Source organism: Pollicipes pollicipes, unplaced genomic scaffold, assembly GCF_011947565.3.
Source record: "Pollicipes pollicipes isolate AB1234 unplaced genomic scaffold, Ppol_2.1 Scaffold_3087;HRSCAF=3621_pilon_pilon_pilon, whole genome shotgun sequence".
Lineage (NCBI taxonomy): Eukaryota > Metazoa > Arthropoda > Thecostraca > Pollicipedomorpha > Pollicipedidae > Pollicipes > Pollicipes pollicipes.
In genome coordinates, this window is record NW_023596225.1 from 4,666,283 (window position 1) to 4,691,871 (window position 25,589).

Here is a 25,589-nt window from a genome sequence, read left to right on the forward strand (position 1 = left end):
CATGTTTTCATTCCAACTATTTCTACATGTCTACCTTTAATTGGCTTTTATTGGACACCTAGATACATGCATATCAGTGCATGATTTTTTTTTTTGGGGGGGGGCGCCTACTTCCGGTGCCTCCCCTTGCCTATAACCCTCTGTACTTAAAGGCATACATCTTGGCCTGCAGCTGTTACTGTTGTGTCACATGTCCTATCGTCGACACGCTCGACCGTGCGAGGACGAGGCAGCTGTCCACCGGATCACAAAGTGGGGCACAACCAGCTTTTGTTTTGCCACGAGACCCGTGCTCGGTAATGGAAGCAATCAAGCTCATGGAAAGAAACTCCGCTGAGTGAAATGCGTGGACATTTTTGTCGTAATCTACTGATTTACTTGGCATCTTTCTCGTCAGACGTTTTCTCTTTACGCTTTAATGATATTGCGCAAGTAAGGCGCAATGACTGGCCCCCATGGGATGCGAGTGCCACCTGGTGGCGGTTCATGTCTAGCAGCGTTTTAGGCCAGTGTTAGGGCACGAGACAAAGCGCGAAAATGACGATAGTCACTGTTTCGGGATTTGTTGGGGCTTAAGAGCTATGTTTTGAAGTCAGAATGCTCTACTCATTGCAGGAAAACATAATTATGAATTGGTTTAGTGGGCACTCCGGGTTGCGTAAAGATGCCCTTGTTAAGGAAGTCAAATCGTCACACCGTCACGACCGCCGTAGTCTATTTTGCCTGTTTGATATCCCTGGTGGCGGATCACACGGTTCTTAACAACGCGTCCGTCGCATGTCAACTTGCGTATGTTGCTGTTAAGCCCCACAGTTGGGCAATGCGTTCTTGGTGCGCACTGTCGTACGTCGATATCAGACACACTGATGCATGTCTTGGACCCTGCTGTCTGAGGCACCCAGTGTCTTTCTGAAACGTTGTAGATCGAGTTTCATATGGACGAGGTGGCGCCGCCCCGCAGAACATTCCTGCTGCCATTCCCGAGGGAAGGACGAGTGTACGACTACAAGTTCGTGCCGGACGTAAGTTCCACATGTCGGCGGCCGCACCCCGGCGCTTGCCGCGGTCCCAGCAAATCGCGCACTGTCGAACCCTCGGCACGGTTTCTGATCATCGTCACCACCGAACTACCGGTGCTGGGGACGCGGGTGCTTGAGCGCGGCATAGCGCAGACCGTCTGGTGATGACCGCCGCGCACTCTGGGCAGCGCGGAACAGATTCACCATAACGTCATGCACGCGCCGCGTGACGTGTCGCCCCGCGTCACCGCGACTCGCTCAGCTCCGGCGTCGCCCAAGGAAGTGACGCCTGGCGTCCGTCCGGCGCAGGACCACGGCTTCTGGGAGCTGTGGACGGTGGCGCTCAAGTCGCTGCCGAGCATCCCTCGCGACATGCAGGTGAACCAGATCATCGTGCCGACCGTGGACACGGTGCGCTACACGGAGCTGATGCGCCTGCTCGTCTACCACCGCAAGCCGGTGCTGTTCTGCGGCCCCACTGGCACCGGCAAGAGCATCTACACCATCGTAAGGAGCTCGGCCTAGTCGGTCTCGCCTCGCGTGCTGCTGTCGGCGCGTTTGCTGGGAGCGTTGTAACTGTAGGGCGTGATTTATATTGATGGTCCGATTCAGTTGCTCCACAATGTTCCGGTAATTGTTAAAGCAAATCATAAATTAAAATCGTGCCATTTCCGCGGGATTTACAACCGCCTGCAAGGGAGGGCGCCAATTAATAAGCGCCACGGGCCGCCCTCTCACGTGGCGTTTCACACACAAAGCACAAGGGTGTGGACAGGCTGGCCCGCGCCACGGCCAGTGACCTTAACCTGACCCCACGGCCAGCCACACGGTCTGCGACGGCGGTGGTCGGCCTCCGAGCGAGGGCAGAGGTCAGGCGCGGCCCCGACGGCACGAGGGCGCCGTCTCGGGCGATGGCGCGGTGCAGCGGTGGCCGCCACACGCCAAGCTGGCGCGCCGTGCTCACCTGGCGTACCACGGCGCTGTGGCTTGGCTTGTGAGGTGTAGCCTGGGAGTCTCTAAGCGCTGGGCATTAATTGCCTTCATCCTACTGTTCCGTCCCATGCCAGTTTGACATCCATCTGACGTTTACTGCTTTTTCAGACCAAACAGGTGGACGAGGGAGGGCATCCTTTTCGTTGAGGCGCTTTGTCGTTTTGTTGCGGCTGACCGCGGGTGATCGTTACCGACAGAACTTCATGCTGAACAAGATGAAGAAGGACAAGTACCTGCCGTTGATCGTCAACTTTTCGGCGCAGACGTCAGCCAACCAGACACAGGACATAATCGTCAGCAAGCTGGATAAACGACGCAAAGGTAAGCCAATAACGGCTTGATCACGCCTGTCCGATCGGATGGTGTGAGTGTCACTGTTGCACGCTAACGATACACGGTAGATCTTGATAACCGCACCGGACTCGTCCACTGTCAGCCGATTCCTTCCCCGGGTCGTATGGTACCGGACTCCAGGTGCCCAGGTGGCCGCTGGCCACAGGCCAGGCCAAGGGGGGGGGGGGGGACGCGGTCGCTCACACCACAGTGCGGCTGCCGGCGTCTGGCTAGCCAGTCGAGTAAAGCAGCGCAGATGAGAGGGTGGGCTTGGTGCCGGAACTTGTGATGCGGTTAGTGCTGTGAATGCCTTGATTCTGAGCGCGAACAAATGATTTGATTAATAAAGTACAGTTCTTACAAGTGGACATATTGGTCACAGTCATACTCAAGTCCCCGGCACTTCTTACGTGATATCGATTGTCAATACGATCATCAGGTACCTGTATTTAAATCCAATGGGTGCCCCTAATGCAATCACTTTATATCAGATCTAAAATGGTCATATCGGGAGCGGAACACAACACATTCTGTTGAGCCAGCGAGAAGAGCTGGCTCCCAGCTACATCCTTCGCCCTTCAGTCTGGTTGGTAAGGACGGACAGTGGCTGGGTGTGTCGGGATGATTAACAAATGCCGCCACTGTGCTGGGTCGCTGTACCGCGCTGCGTCCTCACTCCGCCATGGTTTTGGCACTGCGAAGGCACTGAACTTCGTCCTCGCAGTCATCAGCAGAGTGCAGCGGCTTGCCACTGCGGGCGTCGTGACGAGACGCCACGGACCCACAGCACGCGCTCACCGCCTCCGTCGCCAGGCGTACTGGGCCCGCCGCTGGGCAAGAACCTGGTGGTGTTCGTCGACGACCTGAACATGCCGCTGAAGGAGACGTACGGCGCGCAGCCGCCCATCGAGCTGCTGCGTCAGTGGCTCGACCACTGGATGTGGTACGACAGGAAGGACGTCAGCCCCTTCAAGCTGATCGACATGCAGGTCAGCGGCGCCGGCCGGCAGACGCGTGCCGGCGGTGCGTTCGACGACCCGCTGGGCTCGCTCGGTGCGGTGCGCTCGTTATGTATAGGTCAGGCTGCCACACAAGCGCTTTGCGGGTGGCAGTGGCGGCTCGGACTGCGCGGCAGACCTGGGAATTATTGGACTTGGCCCGCCAGGTGGTCGATTTACTTTCGTGCGTTGAGGCGGTAGAAGGATATGTTTGGCAGAAGTGGGTATATATCACGTTGGGGTATTCCAGTGCAGTGGGATTTTCTGTTCTGTTAAAGTGGGGTGTATCACTACAGTGCGAGTGACACATGTGATAACTTGTTACTAGTGCCGTCACATTGCGGTCCGCCCCAGTGCGTCCTTCGCACATCCATTGCGTGGCAGCTGCAATGGGTGCCTTCACAGCAGGACACGGCGTCTCGCGTCTTCGTACCTCGCAGTAGGCTGTATTGCGCTGTGCCCTGTGGTATTGGTCGAGCGCGTCCTCCATAGCTATCTTCACAATACGGATAATCCTGTGCATCATTACAGAGGTGTCCCCAACACAGCCATACTGCGTCCTGCGTGCCTTCGCAATGAACCACCACAGTGCGTCCTCTGCACTGGCGCGGTGTGTCCTCCCCACTGTCACAATGTGACAGTGCGGCTCATCGTGCCTCACCAAGCATGCGACGCACCCTGAGGTTCCGTCACGCCCTCCCTCCCTCCCTCCCTCCCGCTGGGCCCCCGCACCGTGCCGGTGTGTCGCCCGCGTCTGGCCAGGGCGACGCACTGCAGGGCTGTAATGTGGCGACTGCAGGCTCGCGTGTGGCGGTGCCTAGTGTGCCTGACGCCTTCCAGCTTGTCTCCGCGGCACCGTCACAATCATGTGACGCACCAGGGTGCAGTATCAGTATACGGTAGCGTGACGCGTCACAGCACGGCGTCCGTCCGTCACGACGGTACACGACACGGTTTGTCCGCCCCGCCGTCACAGCCACGATACACACCAGTGTCGTCCGTCCGTCACACCGGAGCGCACCGCAAAGCGGCCTCCGTACCGTCGCAGTGTGGCGCACCCTAGTGCGACCTGCACACATCCACGGCGTCGTAGAACACGCCCTGCCCATGGCCACAGTGAGGCTCTTGGGCAGTCCCGCGCTGCGTGCGTCAGCGGCGGCGGCGGCGGCGGCGGCAGGCTGTGACAGAGCACTTTCTCGTGGGCAGATCATGTCGGCTATGAGTCCGCCTGGCGGCGGACGCAACTTCGTGACGCCGCGTTTCACGCGCCACTTCAACCTCATCAGCATCAACGAGTTCGACGACGAGACGATGAAGATCATCTTCTCGCGTATCATGCTGTGGCACCTGGACACTAGGTGGGCGTGCGATGGGCCGCCGGCCGGGCTGTGGCGATCTGCTGGCCCTAAGGGCGGCGGCCATGGGTGACAGATATGGATTTTCACTTGCTTACACTGCTTCGGGAGATCTACTGGCCAGAGTAGGGAATGTTTGGACACCGGAATAACGTTTCTGTGATACCAGGCTGCATCCCACAAGTTTTTCATGGGCATCTAACTAAAAGCTTATGCTTTTTATATCCTCACCGCCACCCAACTGTACAACGTCTGCGTGCTGTTATTTCAAAGCACATCTAGTTTTTCGCTCGGTGGTAACTCAGTTCCTACACTGTTTGTAAGCACGTGACGGCTCCACAAGCGGGCATGCAATACAAATGTGGCGCAATAAGAAAATGGTACAACTGTCATCGTGGGACTACATGTTGGATACCGTTCATAACAAAGCTGTTTAGTGGATTGGGCAGTGCCAAATATCAACCACATAAATGTGTTTCGTGCAGGCGGACGGGCACACGTGTAGCCCATGTAGCGCACCCTGATGAGCCGCCGGCAATGTTCCCGCGCACGTGTGATGAGATGCCCTACTCCCGTCTCACCGTCCCCCCCCCCTCTGGCCCACAGGGGGTTCGGGAAGGAGTTTGACCCGAGCATCGACCAGGTGGTGGGCGCCACGCTGACCGTCTACAAGACGGCCATGGAGAACCTGCTGCCGACGCCCAATAAGTCGCACTACCTCTTCAACCTGCGCGACTTCTCACGCGTCATGCAGGTGGGACACGGTCGTGGCAAAGTCAGGGGACGGCGACCTGTAGTTGCAGCATATGAACAACGTTATTAGTCATCATCATTGTGATCATCATGCGCTGTAATGGAATACATTGTGTACAAAACACTCTACAACCCTGTTTGTTGCGACTGATCACAGACATGCATCAAATCGTTTTCACAACATCGTTTTGAAACTAACGCAGCTTTACCATCCGCAAATATAACACTAGCTCCATAGTTCGCATGGAAGTGGATGGATCAGGACACATTATTTGCGTCTGGGCGTTTGGACGGGTCTGGAGGTGGCCGTTTGGTCTGGGGTTCGGCGTGGTCGGTCGGGACCTCACTGAGTCCACTCACACAGTCCGGCCGACGCCCCAGACAAGTGACGCCCCTCTGTCACTTTATACACTGCGGCATGCAAACACTGCATTCTGAACTAGGGCGTGACCAGAATTTTCTTTAGGGGGAAAGGACGGGAGGTCAGTGAGAGCTCATCACGTTGTTTGCTCAGTTTCTTTAGGAGTCATTCGCAGTGCCAAAAAGCGCGGGCTTAGGGGTCGGGGGGGGGGCTCCCCCCTTAGCTCTGCCTCTGTACCGGACCGTGAGATGCAGGTGCGCACTTGTCGGTCCCGCGATGCGGGCAGCTAGTGTCCAAGCCAGCACCAGCCATGCATGGACGGGTTTTCCCGCACCCGGACATCCTCTCCCTGCGTTCAGTGCATCAGAAACCGGTGCCATTGATGTAAGCACCTGTCAAAGCCTGCCGGCTCCAGACCGCGGCGGCCCCTTCTGCGAGCTGGCGCTGTCGTCCCGTGTCCCGTCGCCTGTGCCAGGCTCCTAGAAGGTAGCGTGTCTTCATCAAGTAGACGTCGGGGGGCGCTGTGCCCGTCGCTTCCGACCAAACCGCAGCTGGGGTCTCAACGTCGTGCCCGGTGCCGCTGTTCCCAGGGTGTGCTGCTGTCGGTGCCGGAGGCTGTGGAGGACCTGGCCAGCCTGAAGCGGCTCTGGGTGCACGAGGTGCTGCGAGTGTACTACGACAGGTACGGTAGGACCCGCGGTCTGAGGCTGATGGTCAGCCTAGGAGGCGCGGTCTGAGGCTGACGGTCCGCCTCGGAGGCGCGGTCTGAGGCTGACGGTCCGCCTCGGAGGCGCGGTTTGAGGCTGACGGTCCGCCTCGGAGGCGATGCGACAAAGGTTACGCTTCTCGATGCATTAAGGATCACGATCATCAGAGAAACACCTGTATGACGCTGGCTACCCGACAAAGGAGAGGAGGTGATATTTCAGTCAACAGTCTGACTCGCGCTCTTGGCTTCCATTCGTTACGTGACGGATGTTATGTGGGCACGCCCCTGGTCTGTTGGCCAAAACTTCCAGTTCGGCAATCACGAGCGATGCAGTGCCGGGTTTGGACTGCCATGGGAATAGACACGCGAGATGATGGTCCATTTTGTGTCCTGCTTTTACGTTAATGATGCATTCGTGCTCTGTGATTTATGAACAACGCCAGCGATACACGAATGCAAGACAAGATCCAGCTAATTTCTGCTGTGCTCTGGAAGCGAATGTTTTTGGGGGGACTAATGCGTCTTAGTGTCTCATGTGTTGAGATTTGCGACCTCGATCTTTCACATGGATAACACCTGCATTTGTACAGCTGTTCAACGCGTGACACGGCCAGGTCGTCACTACCGCTTCCACCCCGCCCAATCGGGTCTTGAGAAAGATGCACTGCGACTAGAGGCCCGCTTTCCGCTGACGACAGTGCGGTGTGGCGCCGGTGCGGTGTGTCCCACGCTGCGGGCGATGGGTTAACGCGCTGGTGCATAGTCCAAACCGAACACCAAACAGAGCTCGATTAGCACGCCGGGCAATAACTTTGTCCGGCGTGCACACCCAATCCAGCTCATCGGGCGGTGCTTCGGTGGCGTCACGCACACTTTGACAATGTTTTTGTGTGTTTGTGTGCACTGCGTCCGCGCTCGCCCGCGCCGCGGTGGGCGCCAGTGGGAACAATATGGCGCCTTCGCAGGCTGGTGGACGACGGTGACCGTGCCTGGCTGGTGGAACACCTGCGCCAGGTGGCCAAGGACAACCTGGAGGACGACTTCGACGAGCTGCTGATCCGGCTGGACTCGGACGCCGACGGCAAGGTGGGGGGAGTGGCAGCTACGCGGCGGCAGGTGCATAGCTTACCCAAGGGAAGACCGCAAGGCGGAAGAGTGCCACTGAGCCTCATCAACACTCATTCGGGGAGGGTCGCCTGCAAGTGGACCGTGACTGTCGGACATACGCGCCGCCTGTCGCTGTCACACAAAGCCGTACTGAAGGACGGCATGGTTCATCACCTAGAACAAGCCCCTCATTAGCCCCTCAATGAGCCTCTCAGGCTCATTATGCCTAAGAGCCAGCAACCGAATGCCTTTCCTACCATATCAAGAAAAAACCAGCGGCGCCGGTTTGGCTAGCCGTTTGACGTTCGAGCTCCGTTGGTATGGCTGGCTCATTGACGTTCGAGCTCTGGTGACGGGCTGGCCGCCTGACGTTCGAGCTCTAGTTACGGGCTGGAATGAGGAGCGGTCATGACTCACTGATCTGACTTCATTCCGAGCCCGGACTCGGGGGCGATCTTTTCGTTTTGTGCTCTGGTGGCAAGACTGACTGATGGGGCTGTGATTTGGTGGTGGGAGGGAAGGTTCTATGCGGACTTGAAGAAGTCAGACCGGCAGACGCAGGTTTGTCAGACTATCAGGCTCGTGGTAGTGGGACCTTGAATGATTTGCAGCCCGTGCAAGCTGGACATTAGGGTTTCCCTCGCACTTGGAGGTGCTGGGAGTTGCACTGAGGGCGCAGTGACCTGGTGGAAAAGCCACAGCCGCCCTAGCGACACCGTGATCCGCAGAGTCGTGACACCAACGTCGCGCTTCTCTCCTCAGCGGCCGCCGCGGCCGGACGCCGTCCTGGCCGGCGGCGCCAGCGGACGCTCCGGCTCCACCCCCTGACGCCGCGCCCTGCCGCCAGGTGACCGAGAACGACCTGCGCGCGCTGATGTACTGCGACTTCTCCGACCCCAAGGCCGACCCGCGCAACTACATGGAGATCGAGGACCTCGACTACCTCCGCAATGTCGTCGACGGCTACCTGATCGAGTACAACAACATGAGCAAGAAGCCCATGAACCTGGTGCTGTTCCAGTTCGCCATCGAGCACCTGTCGCGTGTGGCGCGCGTACTGAAGCAGCCGCGTGGCCACGCGCTGCTCGTGGGCGTCGGCGGCTCGGGCCGACAGTCGCTGACGCGGCTGGCCGCCCACATCTGCGACTGCGACCTGTTCCAGGTCAGCCTGCGACCCGGGCCGGGCGGTGGGCGGGTGGGTCGTTCCAAGCGAGTGGGTGCTGGCGAGATCGCTGCGCGGTAATGTGTGACTGTGAACTCACCCAGGTCAACGAATTTTGTCAGAGGGGCCCAGTCCAGGTGATCGTTGTGAGGGGGGGGGGGATCTTCAGGTCGATGTGAGGAGACACATGCCGGATTGGGGTGCGGCAGGGGCTTGTTCTAGGTGTTTCGCAGGTCGCCAGGCCCAGCTCGGCTGGCTTCATCCGTCCAAAGTCGATGTGTTGGCGTTCACGGGCGCCTGGCAACGCTGCTCGTAAGGGCAGACGGTGCTGCACGAAATTGCCATTCTGGACGAACGTTTGGTGCACGTTGGGGACTGGCGGACTTCAGCCTGGATAATTAGCGTGCTTGCCTTCTCGAGCTTACCAGCTACCCGTGCTCTGCACGACATTCAGCGCGCTGCCGTGGCCATATGCCATGGCGTCGAGGTTGGCGGGTTGTTTTGTGTTTCCTTACTGCGAGGTAACCAGCTTTGTTGCCTCGCCCTGGAGCCCAGCGTGGATTATTGCCTACGGACCTGACCCCGACAGCGGCCGGCGCCCAGGCCGGTGGGCCCGGAGGGGCCGCCTCTGCGTCTCTGTCGTGGTGGACTGTGCGGCTGGTGTGCGACGCTGCGCGACGCGGCGCGCTCCGCTGATGTTGGCGCTCCGTTGGCGCGGTCCGTCCGCAGGTGGAGATATCCAAGACGTACGGCAAGAACGAGTGGCTGGACGACCTGCGCAGCACGCTGAGCAAGGCCGGCTTTGGCGAGCGACACTCGGTGTTCCTGTTCACCGACACGCAGGTGAGGTGGAGTGTGGACTGAACAGCCCAACCAGGCGTGCATGTCTGCTACCAGACACAATAGGCTCGCAGGTGGGCATAGGGAAGTTGTGGGAAGAGAGATGACTGTTCTAACGTAGTCTTGTATCACGTTTCTGAATGTGGTGAGATGTCGGATTTCACGCTCCATGTAAGGTCGGGCCCTGGTAAGGTCCCTGGCCGCTGACAAGGGGCTGACCCGTCAGATCAAAGAAGAGTCGATGGTGGAGGACCTGAACAACATCCTGAACGCCGGCGAGGTGCCCAACCTGTTCGCGCTCGAGGACAAGATCGAGATTTGCGAGAAAATGCGCGTGATCGACCGACAGCGTGACAAGTCGATGCAGGTGCGTACGAGAGCGCCGCGCGCGCCTCCAGCACACGGCACAGTGCGGCCGCGACCGTGTGACCCCGGCCGCCCTGACCGGGGGTGGCTTGGGCTGGGAGAGCAGGCTTCGTCATGTCACTGCAGGTGAGCACCTGCAAGGGGCTGTGCCATTCGAAGCCAGCGTGCAGGTCCTGTGAGGCGGACTCTGCGCTGGCGGCGCTCGCCCCGCGCCCGGCGGCGTCCACTGTGTACGCCCCGCGGCGGTATCTGACCTCGCGCCGCTGCCGCCAGACGGACGGCAGCTACGTGGCGCTGTTCAACATGTTCGTGGAGCGGGTTCGGGACCAGCTGCACGTGGTGATGGCGTTCTCGCCGATCGGCGACGCGTTCCGCGATCGGCTGCGTCGCTTCCCGGCCATCGTCAACTGCTGCACCATTGACTGGTTCCAGGTCGGCGGAGGGTCGGCTCCGCTCAGGAGCACCTTAGGTCGTCTGCTAACCGTTAAAAGTCCAGCGTCAAGCAGTGCAAGCTGCTAAACAATAGATCTTGAAAACACAGGTCCCATAGTCATCAACGGCCAGCTGTATGTCCTCGCTCCAGTGGAATTCGTCAGTAACTCCCGCCGATTGCGAGCAGAGGCTTTGTGAGTGCCTGCGTCTCGTGCGTCGGCGCTGACTCGCCGCCTCGGCCGTGACCATCCGCCCCGGCTGTGACCCCGCCGCGCCGACCGTGACCCCACCGCCCCGGCCGTGACCCCGCCGCGCCGGCCGTGACCATCCGCCCCGGCCGTGACCCCGCCGCGCCGGCCGTGACCCCACCGCCCCGGCCGTGACCCCCGCCGCGCCGGCCGTGACCCCACCGCCCCGGCCGTGACCCCGCCGCGCCGATCGTGACCCCGCCGCGCCGACCGTGACCCCGCCGCGCCGGTCGTGACCCCGCCGCCCCGCACGTGACCCACCTCTGCCGGACAGCCGTGGCCGACCGACGCGCTGGAGGCGGTGGCCACTCAGTTCCTGGCCGAGGTAGCCATGTCGGAGGAGGAGCGCGCCGGCTGCATCCACCTCTGCCAGTACTTCCACACGTCCACCGAGGACCTCTCCAAGCGCTTCCTGGAGCTGACACGCCGACACAACTACGTCACCCCCACGTCTTACCTCGAGCTCATCGCCACCTACAAGACACTGCTCGACAAACGCAGAAAGTGAGCGCATAAATCTTTGCTGGGGTCGGGGCCTGGTACACGGCCGAAATAGCGTGATATGTGTTCCGAGTTTAAGTCACAGAGGGCTAGCAAGAGACTTGATACATTGTCATACACAATTCCATGGACACCATCGTTGTTAGTATACTGTTGATGACGTTTGCTGAACCTTTTAGCCCATACCCCACTAGCAAACACTGTTGGTGTGATCGATGACCGTCCCTGAAATGGATGCAAGGAGCTTTATATGTTTCTGAACGGTGGAGCGATCATGAAGCTCTAGTTAAGGTATTGACCGTCGGCGCCGTCCTGCTCACGTTCGCCCCGCCTGGCGCACAGGGAGGTGCTTAATCAAAAGTCGCGCTACGAGGTGGGCCTGGAAAAACTGGCCAACGCCGCCTCCGAGATCAGTGTCATGCAGAAGGACCTGACCGACCTGCAGCCGCAGCTGGTGGAGGCCTCCAAGCAGGTGAGCCGCCGGCCCAGCGGCACGCGCTCGCGCTCTCGCCCGGAGCCGTGACATGATGTGCTGGCGGCCCTCTGGCTGGGCCGGCAGCGGCGCCGTGCGGCCTAGTCTGGTGCCAGTGCCGCGGTGCACGTCGCATAAGGGTGTTGGGGACAGCCTGTGGTGGCAGTGATATCGGGCGCTCAGCGCCACCTTTCAGTCGTTCGGCTAATTACAGGTTCGGGAGACTGCCACAATCCCGGGCAATAAGTTCGCGGTCACAGTTATTTTGAAGCTTGCTCCGTTGTGCCGATGTTTGTTGCTTGATCTTGTCGGTTGCGCGATGCTTAAAGCATAGGTCACGTTATGAGTGCCTTCAGCCGAAAACAATTCCCTGATGAGCTCTCCCTAGCGCCCTTAAGACAGCAGTACCGAAACCTGCCATATGCATGTGCACGCAGTGCTTGTTTGACCGTACGTTGTGCCGGTTCCACCCTTGTTCGACGCACCCGAGTCGGCTCTTCCCTGACGTCCCTGAGTCGACTGGTCTCTGGCGAACCCGACTCGGTTCGTCCTTGGTGTGCCCGAGTCGGCTCTTCCCCGACGTCCCTGAGTCGGCTGGTCTTTGGCGAACCCGAGTCGGCTCGTCCTTGGTGTACCCGAGTCGGCTCTTCCCTGGCGTCCCTGAGTCGGCTGGTCTCTGGCGAACCCGAGTCGGCTTGTCCTTGGTGTACCCGAGTCGGCTCACCCCCAACGTCCCGAGTCGGCTCGTCCCTGACGTCCCGGAGTCGGCTAGTCTGTCCGTGACTCGACTCGTCCCTGATGTCCCTGATTCGGTTCGTCCCTGACGTCCACAAGTCGGCTTGTTCCTGGCCTCCCTGAGTCGGCTTATCTCTGACGTCCCTGATTTTGCTCATCCCTAGCGTCCCTGGTTCAGCTTATCTGATGCACACCTATCCTGGCTCCAGGTGGACGAGATCATGCTGCAGGTGGAGAAGGACTCTGTGGAGGTGGCCGAGGTGGAGCGGGTCGTCAAGGGCGATGAGGCCGTGGCCAACGAGCAGGCGCGCGCCGCCCAGGCCATCAAAGGTTGACCGGGCACTTCTCTGTTTCGTCTCTGTTCTGCAGAGCGTGGGGTGACTCTGAGCTCAGACTGATGCCACTGGCGAGCGGTTGAGGCCGTGTTACGACTAGACCGTACCTACGTAGAGAGGGATATGCAGCAGATTGTAAATTACTATGGGACGCCCCATGCGTGCGGCACGCCGCACGCATGGGGCGTCCCACAGTAATTTACATTTAGCAGAAGGGTTCAGTGGTGCATGGGTCGCATAAGTTGTAAGTAGATATCTGCACACCTGATTACGGCAACTGGTAGATGTCAGCATGGTACACCAACAACAGTAAAAAGGGATGTTGTTGACACGCCATTGTTTCATCCGAGTGTGGCTGACACTCAAGTGAGCCGGGTGTCGGAGAACATCAACACAACTGGCTTCCCATTCTGATCATATGGAAAACACGGTTTCAGAGAATGCATGGTATGACATATGATCGTGAAGAATGGCATATGATCTTATGGTTTCGTAGAGCAGCAGCGCGGAATGTCGTCAATTCTGATCTCAAATTACCAGCTTGCGACTTTAGTGTCGGATGTGTCAGCGGTTTACAGTCCGGGTGAAACCGACTTTGGTCGAGTGCTAAATGTAACTAACATCGATGTCCTGAAGTGTAGTACCGTCACCAAGCCGTATTCTCGGTTGCCTGCCGTGCGCCTAACTCTGTGACGGGGCTGGGCGGCAGACGAGTGTGACGCTGACCTGGCGGAGGCCATGCCCATCCTGGAGTCGGCGCTCAGCGCGCTCAACACGCTCACGCCCAACGACATCACGCTGGTCAAGTCGATGAAGAGCCCGCCGGCCGGCGTCCGTCTCGTGATGGAGGCCATATGCATCGTCAAGGTGGGGTCGCGCGCGTCGACGAGGGCGCGCGGGGTAGACGAGGCGGCAGGTGAAGTGGTGCTGCTGGCCAAACCACGGTGGCCGCCAGCAGTGCCGCCTCGTCTGGTGCGGCGCTCGGGGATGTCTGACGACGCGGAGCGGCCGTCGGGGAGTGATCTCTTTACTCGTAGCGGGGAAAGTCGCGGAACCAACTTCAGAAATCTAGCGTGAATTAGGATATTGTCCCCACCCAGAGTCTCGTGTTGATTAAGAACGCAGGACGTCCGTGCACTAATGTGTCTGACAGATAAAGCCATGCGCTCATGGTGTCATTTCGCCATCTTGGGGTGAACTAAAAATGGTCACTGATTGGGACCTTTATGCCAGCGTTTTTGCGTGAAATTGAGCGCCTCGAGCATGGTCTGGCATGTGGACGGCGCCTGAGTGTCTGTCGACCATCGGCCGCTGGTAGCCAGCTGGGCCCATGTTGACCTGACCCGGCGCTGACGCTCTCGGCGTTCGTCCTGGTCAGGGCGTCAAGGCCGACAGGATCCCGGACCCGAACGGCAGCGGCAAGATGGTGGAGGACTACTGGGGACCCTCCAAGAAGCTGCTGGCCGACACCAAGTTCCTGGACGGCCTCATCAACTTCGACAAGGACAACATCCCGCCCAAGGTGATCAAGGTGCTGCGCGAGCGCTTCGTCTCCAACCCCGAGTTCGACCCCAACAAGGTGAAGACGGCCTCGACTGCAGCTGAGGGTGAGTGGTGTTGGCGCTCCGACCAAACCGGTCATCTCCCAGCCACACTGTTGCAACATGACACATCTCTGTAACGTCGAGCCCTGTTAAGTCGTGCAGTATTCTTTTAACGATTTGTGAAATCGTTTGTATTTGCATGGTGAATAGCTCAGTAGTGCATCACGGATATTCGGGGTCCAACTAACGACTGTTACAGCACGTACTTAGCGTGGTATTTCCTGCATGCTTGTGTAGTATTGAACGTAGGGTGGTGCGCGCTGCCCATACGTGCACCCGCTGACGCCATGGCCGCGCGGTGCTGGTCAGGCCTGTGCCGCTGGGTGATCGCCATGGAGGCGTACGACAAGGTGGCCAAGGTAGTAGGGCCGAAGAAAGAGGCGCTGGGCAAGGCCGAGGGCGAGCTGGCCGAGGCCATGGGCAAGCTGGAGGCCAAGCGGGCCTCGCTGCGCACCGTCCAGGAGCGCCTGCAGGAGCTGGAGAACAAGCTGGAGGCCAACAAGCAGCGCAAGGTCGACCTCGAAAACGAGGTACGGACGCCGCCCGGCCGACTGGGCGCCGCTGGACTCGTGTCGTGGCGGGTAGGGCGAGAAGAGGATGTAGGAGCCTGTTGCGTCGGCCAGACTTCAGTTTGGTTGTACGGTTTTGCGGAGTTGAGTGTATGAATGTTGTGTGCGTGGCATGAGCTTTGCGAGCCATCCGAGACTTCAGTTGAATTTAGTGTTGATCATGAGACCGCGCCAGTTTCAAGTCACGTCTCAAGTGACATATACCTCAGCTGTTATAAGTTACAACGTCTCAAGTGAAATCAACCCTTGCTGCTGTAAGCAGGTTTTGTCACTGGCGGGGGCTGCTCTCGCCTAGATTCAGCATTGTGAGCATGTTTGCCGGCCGGGGGCGGCTGTGCACAGACCAGACAGGCCCGTGATACTGCTGCCCGTCCAGGTGGAGCTGTGCCAGCTGAAACTGGAGCGGGCTGAGCAGCTGATCGGCGGACTGGGCGGAGAGAAGGACCGCTGGAGCTCCACGGCCGTCAACCTGGGCAAGAAGTACGAGAACCTCACTGGTACGTGCCGCGTGGCGGTCTCCTCCGCAGAGTGTCATGTGCGGCTGCTGTCTCGGGTGGGGAGTGGGGTGTGGGGGTGGGTGTGAGGGGTGGGTGTGGGGGGTGGGGGGGGGGGGGGTGTGGGAGGGGGGTGGGTGGGGGGTGGGGGGGGGTGGGGGGGGGGGGTGGGGGTGGGAGTGGGCGTTGGGGTGTGGCTTGGTGGGGTGTGGTGGTTGTTGTGGGGTGGGGGGTGGGGTGTAGGGTTGGGGGTGGGAGTGGGAGGGGAGTGGGGGTGGGAGGGGGGTGGGGGTTGAGGGTGGGGTGGGGGTGGTGGGGGTGGGGGTGGGGGTGGGGGTGGGGAGTGGAGTGGGGGTGTGGGGGAGTGGGGGGTGGGGGGTGAGGGTGGGGGGTGGGGGGGGGGTGGTGGGGGTGGGGTGGGGGGTGGGGGTGGGGGGGGGGGGGCCTCTTGACGGCACATGATGGCTGTGCTCCAGCGTGTGCGTGTAGCTACCGTCGCCGTATTCCGCTGCGCTGTTCTGCGCCACACCGCCGCCCGACACCGTTGACGTCGCCGCCTGCCGCCGCCGGGCAGTAACGACCCGCCCCGGGCGATAACTGCCCCCGGCTGAGCGGACCGGCGCCGCCCACAGGCGACATCCTGATCGCGTCTGGCGTGGTGGCGTACCTGGGCGCCTTCACGTCCCAGTACCGGGCCGAGCAGGTGCAGGGCTGGATAGACGGCTGCGTGGACCGGGCCATCACGTGCAGCCCCGAGTTTGAGCTCAGCCTGGTGCTCGGCAACCCGGTGGAGATCCGCGCCTGGAACATTCACGGCCTGCCCACTGACCTCTACTCGGTCGACAACGGCGTCATCATGAAGTGAGCCCCGGCTGGACTGGCGGCGGTCGGGCCGAGGCCAGACTGCGGCGCTCTGTGCCGCCTTGCCAGGCTTGGGGCGTGTGCCGCGTGAATTGCTTTCGTGTTGATTGGGTGGGATAATCCTTCGAGAATGAGCCAGTTTCATTGATCTTACGGCGTCGTGATGTGCCTCCATTAGGAAGTTAATCATGAAAGTGTTCCAGTCCGCGGGATGAGTGTTGTGTAGTTACTACGCGGGTACGGTGTGAGGTAAGAAGCTCTGAGAGTTCATTGCTTTGAAAACCGATCACATCTCGTTCAGGAGTGCGTAGAAAAATGGCACGCGCAGGTAACCTTCGGGGACATGACTTGCTGTTACTGCTTGTCATAGCGTTGCTTTAGATAATGTAACGTTGTGTTTTTCCTGCCATGCACACTTTTCGGTGACGTACTGAAGGGCTTGCAAAAGGTCAGCAACGTTTTCATATGAGCGCTTACAAGCGTCGCCAAACAGTGGGAGAGGCGGGCTGGCTGCCCTTGGTTACGACCAGTAGGACCGCGTGCCACTGACAGGACAGGACAGGACAGGACAGGACAGGACAGGACAGGACAGGACAGGACAGGACAGGACAGGACAGGACAGGACAGGACAGGACGGGACAGTCTAACTGACCTCTGTGACGGCTGGCAGGAACGCGCGCCGCTGGCCGCTCATGATCGACCCGGAGGGCCAGGCCAACAAGTGGATCCGCAACACGGAGAAGGCCAACCAGCTGCACGTGGCCAAAGGCAACGACACCGACTTCGTCCGCTCGCTGGAGAACGCCATCCAGTTCGGGAACCCGGTTTGTGGGCAGACGGCGCCCGGTCGCGCTGAGCCGCCGCGCCGATGGAGGGACTGCCGCCGGAGACACGGGCATAGTTGGCGGAGTGATTCAAGGGAGTGCTCCGTCTGTGGGCTATGTTTCAAGAACGTACTCAGGTGAAACCTCAGGACAATTTACGTTGCATAATAATGCTGGGTTGTGTCACTGCAGCCCCGTGAAGATGTGATAAGAATATAGATTTTAATTATTTTCCAGTCTAAATTACGCTGTCGCTTTGCTTTGCAACAGTGTTATACCTTTTCCTTTCTTGGTAGCCACAGAGTATATCCTGCGCCCGTGACAACTGCGGTTGTGAGCGCCTTCGTCATGACGACCGCCCTCGTCATGACAGTAGAATCTGCTGGGAGCTGGTGTCAGGTGCTGGGGGGGGGGGGGGGGGGGGCTTACCACCTTCGAGCTCCTTTAACCCGTACATTGCGGGCCTGAGGTCTGAGTGCCGTGATGGCCAATAACATAATGATAGAGTCTAAGAAGATTTCGGCGGTTGCTGTTGCCGCTGGCAACCTAATACCGCCCTATCGTTCAGGTGCTGTTGGAAAACATCGGCGAGGAGCTGGACCCGATGCTGGAGCCGCTGCTGCTCAAGCAGACGTTCAAACAGGCGGGCGCCATCTGCATCAAGCTGGGGGACTCGGTGCTTGAGTACTCGCCGGATTTCAGGTGCGGCCAACCGGGCAGTAGCGTCTTGTGAAATCAACGCACCGGCGTCCGTCCTGAAGTACCAATTTGGTCAGGCGGCCGGTCTGGCCTCGCCTCTTGTGGCCCGCGGCGGGGACGAGCCGGCCGATGGCGCACTTTGACCTGGCGTTTGTGCGTGCGTGCGCGCGTGCGTGCGCGCGTGCGTGCGCGTGCATGTGTGCGTGTGCGTGTGCGTGTGCGTGTGCGTGCGTGCGTGCGTGCGTGCGTGCGTGTGTTTGTGCACGCGTATGCGCGCGCAGGTGCTTGCTTACGTGCGTGTGTGCGTGCGTGCGTGTTGCTGCTCGTGAACGCTGGGGGAGATACGTGGATTGCAGACTGTTAGACTGATGCTCTGTACAACATTATCATCCCGATGCAGCGATCACCTCCCGCTCCTGAGAAGACGTTGTGCATATCCTCGTGCTACATGAGGTGGCTGTGTTCGTTCTCCATAACGACAAGAAGCAAGAAGCTGCTGTATCTATCCGTTGCGCGGATGTCATTGCAGACGTGGAAGTTCAGCTGGTCTTATGAAGCCTCGAGCGCCTAACCAGGCATCATGGAGTGCTGCCGTGGGGCGCTGCTGTTGCAGCAGCTGCTGCGCTCGCCGTGTAGGCATTTGCCTTTGTTGGCGTATCGGCTGGACACATCCTGCCCTCGCACGGAGATATCAAACCCCGGCTGACACCGCGCTGGGCCTGCCTCACATGCATCGACTCCCCGCACACAAACACCGTGCGCCGCCCCACCGCCGCCTGGGCCCGCGGCGCGACGGCTGGTGACGCGCGCCGCCCCGCCGCCAGGTTCTACATGACGACAAAGCTGCGGAACCCGCACTACCTGCCCGAGATCGCCGTCAAGGTGACGCTGCTCAACTTCGGCATCACGCTGGCCGGCCTGCAGGACCAGCTGCTGGGCACGGTCGTGTCGCGCGAGAAGCCCGACCTCGAGGAGGAGCGCAGTCAGCTGATCGTGCAGTCGGCTGACAACCAGAGGTCGGCGCCGGAACGGCAGCGGGTGGGGTGGAGGCAGGGGTCGGTAGCGAGCGGCACGTGCAGCCACCGTTGCTTAGAAAACGCGGAAGGTGCGTGGTGCACGCTGCCGAATGAAGAATGCAGCGCGGACTTAGGATAGGGCTGAGCTCGTGCTGTAAGATTATGCTATGGCTAACCTGGCCTTGACCGTGCTCATCCTATCGCGTTCGCCACAACCATGCTTCGCAACAGTGCGTCGGCCGCAATACAAGCACTGTTTGCGCCTCCCGGGGGCGTGTAGCCGTGCTGCGGCGTTGGTGAGCTCCCGACTCTGGTCACAGGCAGCTGAAGGAGATCGAGGACAAGATTCTGGAGGTGCTGTCCACTTCGGAGGGTAACATCCTCGAGGACGAGACGGCCATCAAGGTGCTCAGCTCGTCCAAGCTACTCAGCAACGAGATCGCCGAAAAGCAGCAAGTGGCCGAGGAGACGCAAATGAAGATCAACGCGGCTCGTATGGGCTATACGCCCATTGCCAAGCACTCGTCCATCCTCTTCTTCAGCATTACCGACATGGGCTGCATCGACCCCATGTACCAGTACTCGCTCGGCTGGTTCTTCGGCCTGTTCGTCAGCAGCATCGACAACACGGAGAAGGCCGAGGACCTGGAGAAGCGGCTGTTTATCCTGCAGGACCACTTCACCTACTCGCTGTACACCAACGTGTGCCGCAGTCTGTTTGAGAAGGCACGTTGTGTACGGGAGAGAGACGGGGAGGGCGGGAAAGCGTCTTCTGTGGTTAGACTGTACCGCATGGCACCGCGGTATGGCGGGTCAGGCCTGGGCGCGCACTAGCAGGGCTCGGATGTACACCGACCATGCCTTCGCTCTCCGCCCGACCGGGTGGCCCGACCGTGCCTTCGCTTTCCATCTGACCGTGTACCCCGACCATGCCTTCGCTCTCCGCCTGACTTTGTGGCCCAACCATGGCCTCGCTCTCCGCCTGACCGTGTGACCCGACCATGCCCTCGCTCTCCGCCTGACCGTGTGGCCCGACCATGCCCTCGCTCTCCTTCTGACCGTGTACTCTAGCCACGCCCTCGCCCTCCGTCCGGCCCAAGTCTCGGTCCCGCCCAGTCGTCGCTGGGCTGGACTGACCGTGCGGCCGGTCCGTCGGCGGCAGGACAAGCTGCTCTTCTCCATGCTGCTGGCCATCAACCTCCTGCGCGCGCGCGGCGAACTGGACGAGGCCGAGTGGATGTTCCTACTGACGGGCGGCGTCGGCCTGGACAACCCCAACAAGAACCCCACCACCTGGCTGCCGCCCAAGAACTGGGACGAGTTCTGCCGGCTCGCCCAGCTTCCCACGTTTGCCGTGAGTCGTCGGCCAGCCGGGTGGCCGGACAGCATGAGCCTGCTGAAATCTTGCAACCCCCGGCAACCGGGTGAGCTAGTGCCGGATGTATGTAGAGATAACTCTTCAGTGGCGCGCTACCATTGAGATACCCGCAGCACCCGTAGCTCAGCCGACTGGGGCGTCCGCCTCCCGGACTACCCGTGGCATGGGTGGGTCGGTTCGAGTCGCTTCGGGGCTCGCTGTTTGCTCCTGGCCGGGATGGCGTGCGGCCGGTGGCAGCGACTGCTGGCGTTCAGATGGGGTCAGAAGGGAGGGCTGAGGACGTCAGGCGCACTGCAGCACGTCAGAGCTTCTTCACATAATTTTGTCTTTCTTCTGGAATTCCGCTATCGGGTGGTGGGGCCAGGATGCATGCAACAAGCACTGCTTACCGTGACCTCAGGTCCGATAAATCCACCCCATCAAAATGTTGGGGCTGGATGTGTCGTGCTGGGCGTGTCTGTACCCTGCTGACGATGGTATGGACGGATGTGGTGCTCCGCGCTGCCTGTGCTTGTGGTCGGTCGTCGTGAGACCGGAGCGCGCGCAGGCCAAGTTGTATGGTGGCTGTCAAACGTATCATTAGAGCGGACCGGTTTGGAAATCGGCGCCTTTTTATCAAGTAGGATAAAGAGATCAGGAAAGAATCATCAGGAAATCAGGTGGATAGTGCCGCTCAAAACTATGTGTACTAAGTGATTGCTTTGTAATTGGAGGTCGTGTTCTGGTCCCAGAAGCTGCGACGAATGCATGTACGCCCGCTGGCTTTCCATTGCTTTCTCGCCCCGCCTTGTGATAATGACCAGCAGTGTGAGCCACTGCCAGCACGCTGCCTTTCTCCCCGTCGCCATCCCCGTACAGCGTGCCACGACATCTGGACCCGGCCGGCCGGCAGGGCATTCGCGAGGAGTTCGAGGCGAACACGGCGCCGTGGAAGGCCATCTTCGACAGCGTGGCGCCGCAGAGTGAGACGCTGCCCGGCCACTGGAGCAAGCTCATCACGCTGGAGCGCATGTGCATCCTGCGCTGCCTGCGGCCCGACAAGATGGTGCCGGCCGTGCAGGCGTTCGTGTCGGGTGAGCTGGCGCCGGCGCTGTAGTCGGTCGTGCTGTCCGTGGCCTGGTGCCGGCCTCGGCCGCTCTGGTGAGGCGCCGGCCTAGTGGTATGCTTCATTTGCCGGTGGGCGCGGTTTCTGGCGGGCGATTTCTGCTGTTAGGTGGTGGTCTCAGCGATGCGATGCCTAGTTGTGTGGGAGCCTGCGGTGTCCATGTGTGCTTGCGCAGAACCAGACTACCCGACCCTGCATCGGTGAGGGCTGGTAGGCGCGAAGCAGACACGGGAACGGTCAGACTGGCCGTACTGACCTGTGCAGTATGTGGCTACTGAGACGCAGCCCTTCCGTGGGTACGCCGCCGGCCTTTGACGCCCTCCACGGCCATCTGCCCCGGCATCGGCGGAGCCCTGCGCGCAGCTGCCCGCCCGGCCCCCTGACGCCGGCGCGTCCCTGTCCGGGCAGAGTGTCTGGACCACCGGTTCATCGAGCCGCCACCGTTCGACCTGGCCAAGTCGTTCGCCGACTCCCACTGCTGCGCGTCGCTGATCTTCGTGCTGACGCCGGGCGCCGACCCCACGGCCGTGTTGCTCAAGTTTGGCGACGACATGGTGAGCACGGCTGCCGGCCGCCGGCTCCGGCCGCGGCTGACGGCGGCCAGCCGCCCACTCCGCCCGCGGCTGACGGCGGCCGGCCGCCGGCTCCGGCCGCGGCTGACGGCGGCCAGCCGCCCTCTCCGGCCGCGGCTGACAGCGGCCGGCCGCCCACTCCGGCCGCGGCTGACGGCGGCCAGCCGCCCTCTCCGGCCGCGGCTGACAGCGGCCGGCCGCCCACTCCGCCCGCGGCTCACGGCGGCCGGCCGCCCTCTCCGGGCGCGGCTGACGGTGGCCAGCCGCCCTCTCCGGCCGCGGCTGACGGTGGCCGGCCGCCCGTTCCGGCCGCGACTAACGGCGGCCAGCCGCCCGCTCCGGCCGCGGCTGACAGCGGCCGGCCGCCCGCTCCGGCCGCGACTGACAGCGGCCGGCCGCCCGCTCCGGCCGCGGCTGACGGTGGCCAGCCGCCCGCTCCGGCCGCGGCTGACAGCGGCCGGCCGCCCGCTCCGGCCGCGGCTGACAGCGGCCGGCCGCCCGCTCCGGCCGCGGCTGACGGCGGCCGGCCGCCCGCTCCGGCCGCGGCTGACGGCGGCCGGCCGCCCGCTCCGGCCGCGGCTGAAGGCGGCCGCGCCGTCGGCACGGCACGGACTGGTGGGGGTTTAGGTAATACGTCACGGATGGGGAGCGAGGTTGTGAACAGTGGACAAGTGCTGGACTCACGTCGCTTATTGCAGCAGCGCATGTAGAGCGATCATGCCGAGAATTCAGGAAGCTAAAAACAATGAGTAGAAAAAGGACAGGCTCATGAAGAGCGACGTCACAAACGTGGAACGTCAATGCGGCATGTTCAGTTCGCGTGAGGATAAGGTGTCGGTGCTCCTGATGTGATCCGCCTTTTTCTTCTTCAAAAATGTTCACTAATATCTGGACGGCATCGGTGGTTATCCGTGCTGCCTCTGCCGAGACACATGCCTGGCATAAAAGGATACGCAACGAGCTATCGTTGGCTGCGACCCGCTGCTCTGCATCGCTCCGGCGGTCGGCCGTCTCCCTCGCTCCGACCGCGACATTGCCGTGTCCGCCGCCTCGGGCGCCGGCAGGGCTTCAGCGGGCCGAAGCTGCAGTCGCTGTCGCTTGGCCAGGGTCAGGGCCCCATCGCCATGCGGCTGGTGGAGGACGGCGTCAAAAACGGCACCTGGGTCGTGCTGCAGAACTGCCACCTCGCCAAGTCGTGGATGCCCTCCCTGGAGAAGGTCTGTGATTGCGACGAGCCGCCGGACCCGCGCGCTGCGGGCGGTGATCTCTGGCAATGTTGTCCGGGCGACACTGTGTCTTGCTGTAGCTGCCGCCATGTGTACGTCTCCGGTCCATGGGTACGTGGATCCTTACTGTGATTGTGGCATGTCATGGTGCTACTATAAACAAAAAGTATACATTGAGCTGGAACGCGATGGCTCGAACAGAGTCGCTGGCACGTGTGTCGTCGTCGTCTGCCGCTGGCCTGAGTGGGCCAGCAGCGGGAGCCGCGCTGCTCCAGCTGCGACCGCGGCCCTGTGTGTGGAGCCGGTGTGGTGACCGGGCCGGCCGTCCGCCGCAGGCGTGTGAGGAGCTTAGCCCTGTGTGTGGAGCCGGTATGGTGACCCGGCCGGCCGTCCGCCGCAGGTGTGTGAAGAGCTTAGCCCGGACACTACACACCCGGACTTCCGGCTGTGGCTCACCTCGTACCCGGCCGACCACTTCCCGGTGGCCGTGCTGCAGAACGGCGTCAAGATCACCAATGAGCCGCCCAAGGGACTGCGCGCTAACGTCAAACGGTGGGCACCCTGGGCTGGCGCGCGTCACCCCAGTCACCGCACGCCGACGCACGAGCGCCCCGCTGGTGACGGCGAACGCTGAGATCGACGCAGACCTTTTGGATGGGCGCCTGTGGATGACGATTTCGCGACCATGCTTGGATTCTGTCGCGGTGTTGTGTTCAGATTTAAGCATTGTTCAGTCGGACTGTGGCCATTGGCTCCGCCGAGACGTTGCGCGCATGCTGACCACAAAGTTGTCCCGCTGACCGTAATGAGAAGAGTTAGATTGCACGCTCCTCACCAAATGCCGAGCCGTATTACACCCGGCGACGTGGCGTCCTCGAGGCCTTGCAGCGGCTGTGCGGTGTGGTGGACAGGCCGTACCTGAGTGACCCGACCGGCTGTGCTGTGTGATGGACAGGTCGTACCTGAGTGACCCGATCGTCGACCCCTCCTTCTTCGGCGAGTCGAAGAGTCCGACCCATTTCAAGGCGCTCCTCTACAGTCTCTGCTTCTTCCACGCACTCAGTGGGTACACTATTGTTTTGCATTGCCAATAGCTGTGTTGTAAATGCTTATCCCGGCTCTGTCTGCATCGTTAATGTGGTACTCTGCTCAGCGGGTGTAACCTGCGTGCACTGCTTCCTGGCTTTGAGTGGCATATTGTTAGATGTGACATTTTTGCGTTATTGGGTTGGCTGATGAGCAGCACTTCGCATTACCATGACGTTACGTGTTATTCGGCAGACCTTTTTCAGTCACGTCTTGAGGCCACGATTGCATCTGCGAGAACCAATGATGTATGTCATACTGCTGGTCAAAACATCTTCGTTTCACAAAACAACTCACAAGCCACGCCTACAAAACCGCGAGCACGGGTGGTCCGCGCACTAGTCTGTGCATCAGACGAGGACGTATCGGATCGTACGGCGATGACCGAGCCGCTCGTGCCGCCCGTCCCCAGTCCAGGAGCGGCGGGCGTACGGCGCCCTCGGCTGGAACACGCCCTACGAGTTCAACGAGACTGACCTGCGTATCAGCGTCACCCAGCTGCGCATGTTCCTCGACGACTATGACGAGGTCAGTGGCCGGGGGCAGGCGCGCCGGCGCACACCCCAGGGGCACAGGGGCACGCCGGCGCACACCCCAGGGGCACAGGGGCACGCCGGCGCACACCCCAGGGCCACAGGGGCACGCCGGCGCACACCCCAGGGCCACAGGGGCACGCCGGCGCACACCCCAGGGCCACAGGGGCACGCCGGCGCACACCCCAGGGGCACAGGGGCGCGCCGGCGCACACCCCAGGGGCACAGGGGCACGCCGGCGCACACCCCAGGGGCACAGGCGCGCCGGCGCACACCCCAGGGGCACAGAGGCGCGCCGGCGCACACCCCAGGGGCACAGGGGCACGCCGAGGGCAGCTGCAGATCCGGGGAAGTCTTAGGTAGTGCAGTGAAAGAAGGCGCCGTGGGACGCGGCCATATTACGATATAGTTGAAAATTAATGAAATTTACGAATCAAGTTGTTACAACCAATGTATGCCCAACTATTCCAGCAAAGTCCTTTGCATATCAAATGGTGTTTTTCGATGTCGCTGTTGGCTGGCCTTTTGTTCGGTGCGCCGTGAGTTCGCCACTTGGCCGCTGTGTCGTGACGCCGTGGGGCCGCTGTGTCGTGACGCCGTGGGGCCGCTGTATCGTGATGCCGTGGGGCCGCTGGGCCGTGACGCCGTGAGGCCGCTGGGTCGTGACGCCGTGAGGCCGCTGTGTCGTGACGCCGTGGGGCCGCTGTATCGTGACGCCGTGGGGCCGCTGGGTCGTGGTGCCGGCGGGCCGCTGGGTCGTGACGCCGTCGGGCCGCTGGGTCGTGGTGCCGGCGGGCCGCTGTGTCATGACGCCGTGGGGCCGCTGGGTCATGATGCCGGCGGGCCGCTGTGTCGTGACGCCGTGGGGCCGCTGGGTCGTGACGCCATGGGGCCGCTGGGTCG

General features: G+C 61.1%; 1 protein-coding gene across 1 annotated transcript in view; it reads left to right on the top strand.

Moving 5' to 3' along the window:
* Dhc36C (Dynein heavy chain at 36C) overlaps positions 1-25,589 on the top strand; it is a gene marked incomplete in the record, with an annotated part of 72,630 nt that overhangs the window by 34,616 nt on the left and 12,425 nt on the right. The window contains 31 exon segments of the mRNA XM_037212333.1: positions 924-1,022; positions 1,329-1,526; positions 2,210-2,333; positions 3,159-3,334; positions 4,550-4,701; positions 5,305-5,452; positions 6,403-6,494; positions 7,487-7,607; positions 8,476-8,790; positions 9,520-9,633; positions 9,857-9,997; positions 10,270-10,428; positions 10,951-11,180; positions 11,520-11,649; positions 12,594-12,714; positions 13,429-13,586; positions 14,098-14,326; positions 14,633-14,853; positions 15,269-15,389; positions 16,019-16,247; positions 16,918-17,071; positions 17,640-17,773; positions 18,595-18,786; positions 19,107-19,512; positions 19,949-20,140; positions 21,057-21,237; positions 21,678-21,823; positions 22,906-23,058; positions 23,468-23,619; positions 24,023-24,129; positions 24,566-24,681. Of these exon segments, the coding sequence (XP_037068228.1) occupies positions 924-1,022; positions 1,329-1,526; positions 2,210-2,333; positions 3,159-3,334; positions 4,550-4,701; positions 5,305-5,452; positions 6,403-6,494; positions 7,487-7,607; positions 8,476-8,790; positions 9,520-9,633; positions 9,857-9,997; positions 10,270-10,428; positions 10,951-11,180; positions 11,520-11,649; positions 12,594-12,714; positions 13,429-13,586; positions 14,098-14,326; positions 14,633-14,853; positions 15,269-15,389; positions 16,019-16,247; positions 16,918-17,071; positions 17,640-17,773; positions 18,595-18,786; positions 19,107-19,512; positions 19,949-20,140; positions 21,057-21,237; positions 21,678-21,823; positions 22,906-23,058; positions 23,468-23,619; positions 24,023-24,129; positions 24,566-24,681 (5,211 nt within the window).